Source organism: Camelina sativa, chromosome 2 (assembly GCF_030686135.1).
Source record: "Camelina sativa cultivar CO46 ecotype springtype chromosome 2, ASM3068613v1".
NCBI lineage: Eukaryota > Viridiplantae > Streptophyta > Magnoliopsida > Brassicales > Brassicaceae > Camelina > Camelina sativa.
This window is the reverse complement of record NC_141881.1, coordinates 11,771,410-11,784,732: the sequence shown is the minus strand read 5'-3', so window position 1 is coordinate 11,784,732 and position 13,323 is coordinate 11,771,410. Positions and strand designations below refer to the sequence as shown.

General features: G+C 39.8%; 3 protein-coding genes and 1 long non-coding RNA gene across 6 annotated transcripts; 1 reads left to right on the top strand and 3 right to left on the bottom strand.

Moving 5' to 3' along the window:
- Positions 1-1,761: 1,761 nt before the first annotated feature.
- LOC147948472 (uncharacterized) lies at positions 1,762-2,213 on the bottom strand. Its single transcript, XR_015578339.1, has 2 exons — positions 2,080-2,213; positions 1,762-2,004 (listed from the first exon to the last, which is right to left on the bottom strand). It is a non-coding gene; the product is annotated as an uncharacterized LOC147948472 (long non-coding RNA).
- LOC104721476 (uncharacterized) lies at positions 1,884-5,586 on the top strand. The gene is made up of 7 exons (XM_010439466.3): positions 1,884-2,472; positions 3,339-3,941; positions 4,022-4,098; positions 4,425-4,575; positions 4,669-4,773; positions 5,046-5,252; positions 5,332-5,586. Exons 2-7 carry the CDS (start codon positions 3,837-3,839, stop codon positions 5,437-5,439), a joined length of 753 nt encoding a protein of 250 aa, XP_010437768.1. The 5' UTR covers positions 1,884-2,472; positions 3,339-3,836; the 3' UTR covers positions 5,440-5,586.
- A 30-nt stretch (positions 5,587-5,616) lies between these two features.
- On the bottom strand, positions 5,617-10,089 carry EMB1691 (Methyltransferase MT-A70 family protein). Of its 3 annotated transcripts, XR_015578335.1 has the most exons (7): positions 7,675-10,083; positions 7,328-7,411; positions 7,140-7,244; positions 6,869-7,053; positions 6,687-6,786; positions 6,356-6,590; positions 5,617-6,219 (listed from the first exon to the last, which is right to left on the bottom strand). XR_015578335.1 is itself a non-coding variant. In XM_010439478.2 (6 exons), exons 1-6 carry the CDS (start codon positions 9,760-9,762, stop codon positions 5,803-5,805), a joined length of 2,955 nt encoding a protein of 984 aa, XP_010437780.2. In that variant the 5' UTR covers positions 9,763-10,089; the 3' UTR covers positions 5,617-5,802. The 3 variants fall into 3 exon arrangements, 1 of the variants encoding a protein (XP_010437780.2); XR_015578334.1 differs by having other exon boundaries at positions 6,687-7,053; XM_010439478.2 differs by lacking the exon at positions 6,687-6,786 and having other exon boundaries at positions 6,356-6,507; positions 6,945-7,053; positions 7,675-10,089.
- A 733-nt stretch (positions 10,090-10,822) lies between these two features.
- LOC147948471 (uncharacterized) lies at positions 10,823-13,070 on the bottom strand. The gene is made up of 5 exons (XM_087467073.1): positions 12,986-13,070; positions 11,704-11,969; positions 11,368-11,592; positions 11,262-11,325; positions 10,823-11,142 (listed from the first exon to the last, which is right to left on the bottom strand). The coding sequence occupies exons 1-5, from the start codon at positions 13,068-13,070 to the stop codon at positions 10,823-10,825; spliced, it is 960 nt and encodes a 319-aa protein (XP_087323199.1).
- Between the last annotated feature and the right edge of the window lie 253 nt (positions 13,071-13,323).

Below are 13,323 nucleotides of genomic sequence, written 5' to 3'. Positions count from 1 at the left end.
AAGCGTCGATAGTGACCAACGAAGATTATATAGTAAAAATATGTAAATTAATCGTAAAATATCTGGATGACAAACCCTATCATATATAAATCCAAAAGAATTTTTTGCACCACTCAAAATATATCACTGTGTTCCACCACTCATTGGTTATTAATGTTTATTTTAAACATGTGTGATTTATATTAGTAACCTAACATTTAACTTTTCAATTTTTTTAACACATACATAACTTACACGTAAATATACGTAAGTATGTTTCATTCTTTCAAGAAAGTGAGAAACATACCAAACAAAAGTTGAAAAGTTGAAATATCTGTATATGTTTTGTATCTACATTTTGAGATTAATACATATGTATCATGTATGTTTTAAAATCATATCGAATTTTTATAATGACACGCAATATTTATGATTTTAAGATTCCTTTGGTGGAAAATTAAAGAGAAAGGTGAATTTGCAGAGCTTAATTTAGGGCTCGAAAGTGACACGCAAATTGTATTATTGCAGAAGAAAGAGAGATAGGGAAGAGAGAGAAGATGTTGACGTTCTTGGTACATCTCCTCATTTATTTGCCCTAGCTAGCTTCCATCTTCTCTTTTGACTCTTTCTTAAGTAATTTTTTTTTTGCTTTGATTATTTCCTTCGTTAATCACACGAAACTCTAAAACTCAAAACCCATTTTTATATATTACTAACAAGTTACCAATTTAAGCCACTCAAAATTGTTGTTAAACAAATGTTTTAGAATACGTTGTTTAGGAAGTCAAATGGCTCTTCCACGACAGCCTAAACGTTAATTTAAAAGGTTTTTATGTATACAAAAAATCAGCAATCTTTTAGATCTTTTGATAATCAAATTTTAGGCTATATAGATAGATAGATTCTTTTGACCAAAAAACAAAAAAGATAAATAGATTCAATCCACAAATTTTATATGGCCAGGCCTTAAACATTTTTAATCGTTTAGCAACAAAAAAAAAATACTAGATATTTGGAATTTTCAGTTATTTTCTTAATCTTCATGGATCTTTAATTTGTCGTTCGTTTCTTTTCTTAAATAAATTTCACATAAAAACAAACAAAGGATTAAGAAGTTTTTTCTAACCAAAAAAAGAAAAGAAAGAAACTACGGACGGCCATCACAACTTATTATTAGCCGATCAACATATGCTGTTACTCTGTGTTATAACTATAAAATCGGCAGTTAAAAATGATTGTTGTTTAGCTATGACAAAAAAAAAAAGATTTGAAAATCAAGTAACTTTAGGATGGGTGAGAAATTTTAGTAAATTAAAAGTTTGATTTGTGCCAAAAGGTTTAGTAATTTTATGAACTCTTAATTAAATTAGAAAATATGTTGCCTCAGTAACTTTCCAAGGCATTAATTTGCAGTTGTTTTGGTCAACTTCCACGGCTTCAAATAGTCATAAGACCAAAAAAAAAGTGATTTTAGTTAAAGTTGAATTTACATCTTTGTTTCTATAATCGATCATTAAAAAAAATATTGCTTTTCTTGTATTAATATCAGACAACTTGGCTGTATTAATGACGAGTTAGAAAGATGTTGAAGTTGTGCTAGGGACGATTCTGGAAACACGTTTTCATAAAGTTAACACCACCGGTCGGGCCTAAACTTAGAAACCCAATAATACATAGACCAAATACATTTTCTTTCCAAACAAAAACTAAAAAGAAAATGATTCCTTTTCATATATTTTTGTGTATCAGGTTCACAAAATTAAACAAAAAGAAGACATCATGTGTAATCGAGGCATATGAGCTTTCGCTTGTGAATTTTATTGACAGAAAAATAAATACATATTAGTGAGAATAAAAAAAAAAACAGAAAGCAAAAGCGACTAGTGTTGCTACAACAACATCACGAGGATTGTTTGTTTTGGAACAAAAACATCAAAGTCACTCTTCTTGTCTATTGCTAACATATATTTCTGTACCAACACTGATCGATGTCCACACTCGCTTTACTGATTTGGTTCCCGGGTCCTGTCCACAAAGCCTAATTAGTTTCAAGCCAAGTTCCAATGAGAAATGAAGTATTAATCAAATATCTTTACTTACCTGGTAGAAGTAAAGACGACTTGATCAGAGAACTCCAACATCGTGCTCCCAAGTCATTGGATCCCCTATCCAATCATCTCCTCGCTTATCGGGATAGTCGTGGACCGACCATCCTGGATGAGGCAGAATTTGGACCAACTCTTGTGCTTGAAGGTTACTATATGGATCACATATACCATGCGGTTCCTCTAGATGTTCAGCGTTTTCAGGGCTGCGATATAGATGATCTCACCCGAGGCACTTGTATGATATGGAGGACATTGACACTAAATTATCTCGATGACACCAGCTCGTAGTCGTCGGGTTAATTATCATCTCGCTGTCTTACATCTGTCAAAACATCTCCATCACCTGGATTACCATTGTTCTTCCAACAGATTCGATGTTGATCAGGTAAAATTGGTTGTTTCTACCGAGTTTAGCATCAAGCGTTATAGCTTTACGTTGAAGTTTGGAGACTCTGGTAGCTAAGCATACAAAATAAATTAAAACTAAACATCTCTTATAATTCAGACTGAGAAAATGAAGAAAGCCACGGAAGCTTTACGCTATGAAAGATAGATAGAACGCTACTAATTAAATCACAAAACTTTGTCATCATGCTGTTAAATTTGGGCTTATCTTGGGCTTCTAACTAAAAACCAATTGGCAATTAGTAGATTGACCCTAACCCTTTATATATTAATGATAATCTTTTCAAACTTCAGATGTGGGACTTGGATTGTATCCCAACAATCTCCCCTTCAAACCAAGGACCACATGTGGGATATTAACACGCCTCCTCGAGATGATAACTCCATCTCGAACCGATCCTACTTGGACCGACAATAAACCCCTTCTTGGGCCCCATTACTCGGGTTAACAAGAGGCATGTCTGTATCCACTTTTCTAGGTCCACCAGAATTTTAACCTTGGGCTCTGATACCATGTTAAATTTGGGCTTATCTTGGGCTTCTAACTAAAAACCAATTGGCAATTAGTAGATTGACCCTAATCCTTTATATATTAATGATAATCCTTTCAAACTTCAGATGTGGGACTTGGATTGTATCCCAACACATGCCACGGCCATTATAGTAATAACAACCATTAAAACCTTCTGCAATTGCAATATCACCAAATACAACATAAACAAGAGGTATTTTTCCTTGTAAAAATTGGATTGCTTCAGAGTTTTTTTATAAGCAAGTGAAAATAACTTCTCCTACACGCAACTCAAATTGGCATTAACATATTGAAAGTAATATAATCTGAATTAGAAAAAATGAAGCGCGTGGATATGAAGAAGTGGAATAGGCGCGTGGACGTTGGAGACTTTCGCGCGTGATTTATTGCGGTAAGAAAAAAAGGTAAGATGTCACAATCTGAAAAATCTGAATGATTGCTTCTTCTTTTTTGCTATTGGAAGCACCTCTCATTACTCGGTATAGAATTTATTATTACACCCTTACACTATTTATAAATTACATACAGACCCAAAAGTTTTAATTCCTTACAAAGCAACCCTTTACTTTTCTCACTCAGAGATATTCCAAAAGGAAACGTCCTTATCAGAAAACTGAGGACCCTTTGGTATCTTTCTATGAGTCTTTGAGCGATTTAAACGATAATTGGCCAATTGGGGACCATGTGTTCTGCTTTTCAGATGAAGACGAAGCTTTATAGTAGTAGAAGAAGACAATGTCTTCTAACTTCTAAGTGGTGTGGAACATGGTCCTCTAAATCTTCCGCATTTCGTCTTATAAACATCTGGGTACATGGCAAGTTTACACCTTGGGGCTGCTGCTTTGTTAATCAATGAGGTCGTCTTCGGCTCCTCCTTGATTGGTTTCAGAAGTAAACGGTTTAGACGAGTTTCAGAGGTTAGGGTTACAAGCAAAGATTCCTTTTTTTTTTGAGTTTTTAGTGAAGTATTGTTTATGTGGTTGTTTTGTATTTGTAGAGATGGAGGTTTCGTGTTCAACAGATGTCAGAGAAGGAACTGAGGACTAAACACGAACTGGCTCGTTCTGCTAAAAGGTGATGACTTTGTTCTCTCTCTGTGTGTGTAATTGTTGTTAGTGAAAATGTTTATGAACTTCATCTCTCATTAGAATTGTGTTGTGGAGTTTAGGATTAAGCTAGTTATGATAAGAATTGTGTGGTTCTGGTGATTGAGTTCTTTATTTAGTGGTGGTTGCTTTGAAAAAATGATGGTTTCAGCTTCATCAGCAGTTTTCTCTTTAGATAAGTGTGATAGAACCCTACACTTATTTCGTAATTTACCTGTTTTAATTTAATGAGAACAATCAAAGTTACTTTAGTTTTGGCAATGTTTCATAGAATTAGTCTCTCTGATGTTGCAGAAGCGAGTCTTTGAGACGTATTCTGAAGCAATATGGAGTATCGGTTGAAAATTCTGAAGAAACTCAGACAATTAGTAGACTTGATGACACAAATTTTGAAGAGGAGCATGACGCTGTTGTTCCTTCTTCTGTTATAGATGACTCTAAGATGGTATATCACTGAAGGTGTCCTTAAATAGTATCTATCTGAATTGGGGAGATCCTGACTTATATTAGTCTTTGGTTAATTGATGAGTACTGACAGAACACAACTGAGGAGTTACCTGATTTACGTCGGCAAGAGAAATATAGTGAGACTGTTAGCACTGCAGAGAATCTTTCAGGACAACACCGACACAAATTGGGACATGTAAGAACATATCCCTACTAGCCCACTATCCCCACCTTTCTAGCCATTAGGAGTGCTAAGGATTTTGAGTTTGCTTTGAAATTCATGTTTTTTTTTGTCTTCTTGGATAGTATATTGAGTTTTCTTACTGTGTTTGGATCTATGTGTTCAGCAATGCTTTGGTGGTGTTAGCCTAAACTCTTGCATTAGATGTTTGTTTGAATCTTGATGCAACTTAGAATTGTATACTCTTAGTGTGTTTTTTTCCAGCCTGTAATCATGTCTCTCTTCAGTTAAACTCAGGTGTTTTGTTCACTTCTCTGCTTCCTGTCCTTGGATTGTGCATCGTATGCATAATTGGGACGATACACTCAATAATCCCCAGAAAAACATCAAAAGGTCATCACCCTGGCTCCAAAGGAACAAGGTGGAGAACTGCATTGAGTGATAGGAACGAGCCACTTGCTTCTGATGAACATGATTCGTCACCAGAAGACAGTGTCAGTTACATACTTAAGTTCTGCATAATATACGTTTACAGATTATGCTCCAGTTGTTAAAGAAGCTAACTGCATGCAGGTCGCTTCAGCGAATCAGGAAGCTACGGATGAAATGAATGAAGCGTATAGCAGAGTCGAGCTCGAATACAAGAGATTTCTGTTGGAATGTGGAGTGAGTGAATCTTAGATTCTGGTCTCTTGGAGGTTCCTTGAGAAACCATGGCTGCTTCTAACACTCGATGGTTTGCACATACTGTTATACCAATGAAATCATTTACCAAATAAGACTTTGTAAATTGTGAATATAAAGAGTTAACGCGATTTGAATTGGATACATCACTTTGTATGAAGCAAATTGGGAGTATTAGGTAAAAGCTTAAAATGAAATGAATATAAAGTATTGGTGGCTCTACGAAGGTAAAAAAAATGAAAAGAATTACAAACAGAGAACCAAAACCGTTAAGTAAACAGAGTTTCTCAATGCAAAGGTGGTGGAAAAAAATCCATCGAACAAAAAACAATTTTAGAAACTCTGCAATTTGTGCAGGGCTCAGTTAAAGCCGTACATGTCAAACTTCTTGTCGTCCGGTGGTCTTGTGTTGTTGCCACCTTCAGGCACTCTAAAGCTGTCCATTGGAGGAGGACCTGCAGAGGCTGGTGCCGCTGGTGCTACCCAATGTGGGGTAGTCGGAACAGAGAAGTTAGAACCAGAAGCCTCTTGATGTAAGATAACAACATTAGGATTTGCCTGTGGTGAGTTTCCTGTGGTCCTTCTGTTTGAGGAATTTGCAGAGGCTAGAGACGTTGGATATGATTGTTGTTGCTGATTCTTCATTGGTGATTTGGGCCGCAGCGATTCTATATCAGGAGTAGTCACAACGAGATGTGGTGCATCTGGAGGCGGATTCCTTCCTCCTCCTCCTTGCCACACTTTACCCTCCTTGTCCGCAAAGTTCCTCACAAAAGCCTAAAGCACACAATATCCAAAACAGGTCAAACACATCTTACCCATGCTGTCAAAGAAGTTCGTTGCATAGTTCTAAAGCTCATGTAAATACAGGAGGAGGTAGAGATAGATGTTTGCAGAGTGTATGAGATTTTACCTGTGATTCAAAGTTTGAGGAAGAAAGGCCTTTTCCAACAGTAAGCCAGCCAGCTCGAATATTGTGGTCTTCACCAAAAAGCTCAAGCCTCCGGCGACCAAGTGCAAAATGCTCTATTATCCTATACATATCTTCTGGCTTCTGAGTGGAACCTACAGATTTGCAGCGTAAAGAGATGTAATTAAGTAACACTTACTTCCAATAAATAGTACGGCTACAACTGCATAATATGGCCCTGTTACAATCAACCACAGAATCGTATATCTTTCTCAGTGAACAAGCTCAAACTATAGAGAATCCAAGACTAATCCAGCAAACTAATCACATATACCATATCCGACAGCCAAAGGAAATTAAGGGTTTTGCTTTTGTGAGAACGCAACGTTTCCCTCCCAACAATCGGCCCAAACCAGTACCAAAACACTCGACACCTTAATCACATGAAGCAACGATCCTATTTATACACATCTAACTGGTGATGTAGCATAATTGATGATTTCTTATCATATTCACCTTTAACGCGGGGGTAAGCTGGAAGCAGAACAGAGAGACGGAACAAGATATGACAAGCAAAATACATTTTACTAACCATAAGGAGGCTCTTCAGCAATAATTACGTCAGTGTCAATGTTAGCGTGGATTATATGTCCATCAGTGCTACGCCGAACAGTACCCTTTATCCCCATCAAGCAGTGCTCCTATACAGAGAAAACAATAAAACGTATTAAGCAAAGATATGCAACACAGAAATCATACGAGAAGGTAATAGCAGACCATACTGAACCTTGGAACGCTGAAACACAGTACGAGAATCATGTCGCAAAGTTGGTGCTGCATTACTTTTGTTCGTCTTCACCCAGCAAATATCTTCACACCTTCTGAAACCCCACTGTAACACACAAAATAAAATAAATATAGATGAAGTGAAACCCAAAACAATAAATGAAATGGGAAATTGTTTAAATCCTGTACCTTTTTTAGGCATTGGCGCCCTTGCTCAAGCCCAACACCATCACCAACCCAGAGAAAAATAAAGGAGGGAGTATCAGCTATCGCCTACAGATACATGGAAATTTTTTGCTTCTGTTATAAACCACAATAGCAAAGATGGCAACCAACCTTACCCCTAAAATCTACACAGAAGTCAAAATACTATATGTTCAGTATCACTATTTCCTCCACCTATTACTTAAGATGAAAAATGATATCTGCACTAGTAGATCTAGTGCTAAGCAAAGCGTAGTACACAAAATATATCCCAGGAGAATGTGTGTACCCTAAAATCCTATGAGCAATTGAAGGGCCTAAAGAATAGTCACCTCAATCTTGAGATTGATAATGTCTTCAAATGTCCAATACTCCATACTATCAGAAACACCAGGAGCTCTATGGACATATTCCTCCCATGGTGGGTCAACAAGAATAACATCAAACTTAGTTCCAAATAACTCGGGAGATAACTCAACTTCATGCAAGTCGCCTTTTAAATACATTGGTGCCGAAGCTGAGTTAGATACAATCTCATCCTTCTTCTGTATAAGCTCTCTCAGCTTGGGGTAGTCTTCCACATTGGTAAGCTCCAGCTCTCGGATGAAATTCTGGGGCCGCATTCCAGTATCCACAAAGTTCTGGGAATAGTCATTTTGCTCTCCCCTAGAAGGAGCTTTTCCAGGAGGTCCACCACCTCGAGGAGGAACCCAACCCCCTGAATTTTTATCAGATGGCATTCCACGTCCCATTTGTCCAGAAACATTGAATGCAGGTCCAGAGAAGTTAGGTGGCCCTCCTCTGTCAGAACCTGGTGGATTAAAGAACATATTCGGGTTTGGTGGAGTGCCAATTGAAGGAAATCTTGGGCCTGATGGTCCAGGAGGAAGAGGCGAGAGAACAGGAGGAACAGGTAACATACTGCCATCAACTCCTCGGGCCCCAGGCCAGACAAGAGTTGAGGCAAATGGAGGCATGAAGACAGGGGTAACAACAGGACCGCCTGGAATTGGCGACATACCAGGAGTAAGAGAATGAATAGGGCTGGGTGGTGGCATTCCAAGGTTCGCAAATGGTGACCCCATGATAGGCATTGTAATGGCACCTTGTTGGTTCTCTCTGCCACCAGCAGGTCTTCCTTTCCCACCCCTTACGGGTCTGTTCCCTCTCATGCCTTGTGGAGCCTGCGGACCTCTATTAGGGGTTTGCATAGAATGAGTTCGACCAGGAGTTGCACCTCTCTGGTTTCTTGCTTTAGCCCCTGAGTAATCAGAACTGGCTTCACCAGCTTCATCTCTCGAATCCTCCCCATAAGTTCCAAACCCAAAAGTCTCACTTCTCTGTCTACTACCTTCCTGGTTGTAAACCCACTCTTCATCATTATTAGTAGGCTTTTTAGGAGGCTGCTGACCGGATTCAGTCGTACGAGCAAAGTTGGGACCTGATTCTGCTCTGACATAATCAAGTGGCTTGGTTTGTATCTCAATTACATCATAATTCTCATTTGAAACGCCACCACTTGACAAAGCTTTAACTGCCTCACCCCTGTTTCCATCTTTCCTGCCACCCAAACGACCATGAGACCTCTCGCCTTCACTCCTTTCACGTCCTTGCCTTGGGAACTCCCGTTCCCTGCCACGATCATAAAGCAAGTCCCCATCTTTCTGATCTTTATCACTACTACTAGAATGTCTTCTCTTCCAATTATCCTTTGAGCCTTCTTGATCCCTATCCCTATCAGACCAGCCGTCATCCCTACCTCTGGATCTCTCATCTTTCCGACCATATTTCTCTTTTTCGTAGTCTGCATCCGAATGTTCAGATTCTTGATGACGCTTTCCACTTCTGTCTGGTGTCTTCGACCTGTTAGATCGACCCACTTCTCTCACTGTCTCAGAACCATCCTTACCACTCGTTTTCTTAAGAGGACTACTCCTATCATCATCTTTCACACCTCGACTCTTACTCTTATCCTCTCTACTACTAGCTTTCAAACTCCTATCAGACTTGGAATGACTCCTACCCTCACCATGTTCATTACTAACAGAACCTTTCTCTCCACCACTACTATCATGTCTAGAATCAGAAAGCTTACCACTTTTATAATCACCATCAATAACAGGAACAGCAGCTTCATCCCATCTCTTCCTCTTACTCGAATCAGAAGAAGACCCATGAGTTCGTTCTCTCCCGTCTCTCTCTCTCTTATCAGAACCCTTGGAATCACGATCTTGATGCTCTGCATCAACCAGAGACTTGTTATCTTCTTTGCTTTTACTCCCACCGCTTCGAGAACTCTCAAAGTCCGATGCTTTAAGACTCAACCTTCTCTTCTCACTTCTCTCCCCACCTTCTTGCTCTCCATCTTGATACCAAGTGCTTAGCTTCTCCAACGAACTCTCTTCTTGTTTCTTCTTCATTTGATTTTAGTCTGCGCTGCGAAAAAAACTGTGCTACAAAACCCTAAACCCACGAAATTAGGGTTTCAACAACACCCACGATTAATTCCACATTCGACGCGACGGTTCGGTCTCCATAAACTGAGTATCCTTACTTAAAACATCACCTCCAGAGTTAAGATTTTTCGAATCTAAGCCGTTTCAAGATTACTGATTTGAATTTTGAGTTCAGATATGGAATTAAGCGCAGAAGATCGGAGTATGTTGTGTCGGGAAGAAGACTGAGTTTGAGGGAGCGAAGAAGAGAAAAGAACACGGCGAATTGCGAGGAACACGATCAACATACACAAAAGTCAAATGAATTGGGCCAAGCCCATTTACATTGTCCAAGAGTCCGATCCACGTGGTGTCTAAAATTACGGAAAAAAAATGATTATTAATTTGTTAGATCGGCTGGATTTCGAATTAAAAAAAAAAAACACAAAACCATAATAATTAGGGGGAAAATAATTAAATTGTATAAGTTCAAATTTTCAGTTTTTAAAATATTGTTTCAGTACTTATATTTTTGACTTTATAATTACATAAACGGTTGATTTATGTTGACTATGTTATTTGAGTCACAATTTAATATTGAAAGATGAAATATGATTTTTTTTTTTTTACAACAAGAATCAGTTCAAAAGAACCAATTTGAGGGAAAAGAGTTCACAAACAAGACATACTGCGGTGACAGTCGCACTTGGTATGCCAGGGAATCCGCTGTAACATTTGCATTACGGGGAACTAGAGATAGAGAAAAAGAAGAAAACTCCGCTTGATCTATTTTGATGTCGTCGAGGTAGGGTGTGAAAGACGGCCAGTCATGAGGAGAAGACACCATCTTCACCAAATCAGAACAGTCCGTATAAAAAGTTACGTCCCGGTAGTCATGTCCGATCATGCATCGCATAGCCCAAATGAAAGCTTCTACTTCAGCATGGAGTGGAGACAAACGTCGCAGGAAATTGGTTGCTCCCATAACTGACCCCGAATCTTGAGGGTGAAGAACAAACCCAACCTGCACCTGCAAGAGCATCTGTCACTTTCCAAGAGCCATCAACGAAACACCGATAACCTGTAAAAGAGGTATGGAGGAAACGTGTGGGCCCCCTTTGTCTAGAATTAGGGACAAGCGGAGTATGGGGATGATCCTCATCCTCAACCTCCACCTGGGCCTGTAATAGACATTCGCCTCACCCTCCGCCAACCGAACTACATCCAGTGGATTATCCATCACATCATCAAATACACGAGCATTTCGCGCTTTCCAAATATACCACATAAGCCACGGGAAAGCGGCTATCTGAGAACCCGGGTTAGAAGAACCTAAGAAATGGTCTACATTAGCGTACACAGACTCTGTCGGGAAAGAACTAGGACCTACATGAACCTAAGCTAAAGCCCACACCTATCGAGCCGGTGGGCATCGGAAAATAGCATGATTAATTGTTTCCTCCTCAGCCCCACACCGTACACACGCTGAACACACGCAATACCGCGACGCCGCAGATTTGCCGAAACCGAAATACATCCTGTCAAGACCTGCCACATAAAATGTTTAATTTTCGGTGTACAAGGAAACACCCCAGACGGCGGCAACAGAGGAGTTATCTCTAGACCCGCTCGAGAGACCATCGTAAGCTGTGATATAGCAAAACGTTCCGTGTCATACCCAGATTTAACTGTATACTTTCCTGATTTCGTATAATGCCATCCCATGGAATCATCTAGGCGACGACTTCCTAAAGGTATGGCTCCTATCAGATCAACATCTTTCGGGGTAAAAAACTCCTTGAGCTTATCCGTACGCTAAGTGTTTGTGTGACAATTAATTAAATGAGCCTTGCTGAACGCTGGTCTTGGGGATTGAGCCGGTACCCAAGGATCCGTCCATATTGAAATGGACTCCCCCGAACCAACCCATATAATAAGCCTTTTATTAACCAAAGATCTAGCGGAAGTAATGCTTCCCCACCCATAAGATGGAGAATAAGAATGAATCGGTTCCATAGGATTGGAATTGCGATAGTACCTGCCCTTGAAAACCCGTGCAAACAGTGTATCCGGAGCCTCAATCAGCCGCCACAGTTGCTTTGCCAACAATGCCGAATTAAAAGCATCAACATTCCTAAAACCCAAACCCCCCAACTGCTTGCTGCAACAGAGCTTATTGTAAGACCCCGACCCTAAAAATCCACACTCGGACATACTGACCGATAAAAATGTTCTTAGGGCCTCTGAATTCTACTCAATTATTTAACAAGACTTAACAGCGGATATGTATAACAGGTGATATAACTTAAAAATACGAATTCATTAATAATAAGAGATTCGATTCATCCTTAAATAACAACTTGTCCCATGCATGGAAATAACAAAAACTTATAAAAACAAACGCCATGAATAAATCTACCCAAAGCCACCTTCCTCCTTCCTCCCTTGCCTTCGTCACACGAGCTGGTCAGCCACTATAGTCCTGATCATCGGACCTTTCTCTTCCTGCGTCCATTAAAAGGAGGCGTAAGCAAACAAAGTTTACTTAGTGGAGCGGTCATCCCGTCTCACTAGGCTCAGTTCAACGATCTCAATCTAACACAGGGTATATTCCAATCAAGTCACGCAAGTCAAACAATTCCCATCGGATAGTTGCCTAAATCGTTTAGACCAACCACCATTCATATTGCAATAGAACACATAACCATAACAAGACAAGCAATCAACGAGATTAAATAAACCACGGGTCAAGAGAATCAACCATGGAACTCGGCCACAGTCACGCACTCACCTTCGGTATCGACCTAAGGTATTGAACTCTCGGTTCCTATGCTTGGATCTGATCCCCGCTTCTACACGGACAGATCGATACAATTAGTATCCGAGATATATTCCATAACCATCGACGGATCAAGGTGGAAGGACACTTACCGTTCCTCTCTCGACTTAGACGTAGGATCTTTCGGTTTAAGCTTCGATGGAACTCTCTCTTTCTCTCTTGCAAAACTAGAGAAATTCTAAGGGTTTTTGTCCCTTATATAGGGTCGACGAAATCGCCCTAAGTTGCCTTAGAACGATAAGTCTCACCGCCCCCGACTTCCCTTGTTTCTCGCATCTATCCTTATCCGATCACCTTTCCTTTTACCGCGAGTTTCCATTTCTCTCGGTTTCCTTACCCGTGAGTCGGCTTAAATCTCCGCGAGATTACCGAGTCCTTTAGGCCATCCATCGGCCCATAGTCCAATCGATCCATCCTCGTATCGGCCCTGTCCATCGATCACCGATGCAACCATTTCCGGATAGTCTACTTCACTATCACTATCACTTCACTATCACTATACTATCACTATCACTTCACTATCACTCTCACTAGGACTTTCACCCTATTCTACTCGGACTGTCTCTCAGACTAAGTACCGAAACCTCCCATCTCTTTATTCGGCAACTTACAGGCCTGTATATTCCGAACCGAAGATCCCCATTTTCATCCAGGAACTTGCAAGCCTGAACACAGTAAACTTGGGATTCCATTTCTTCAGTTCAAAC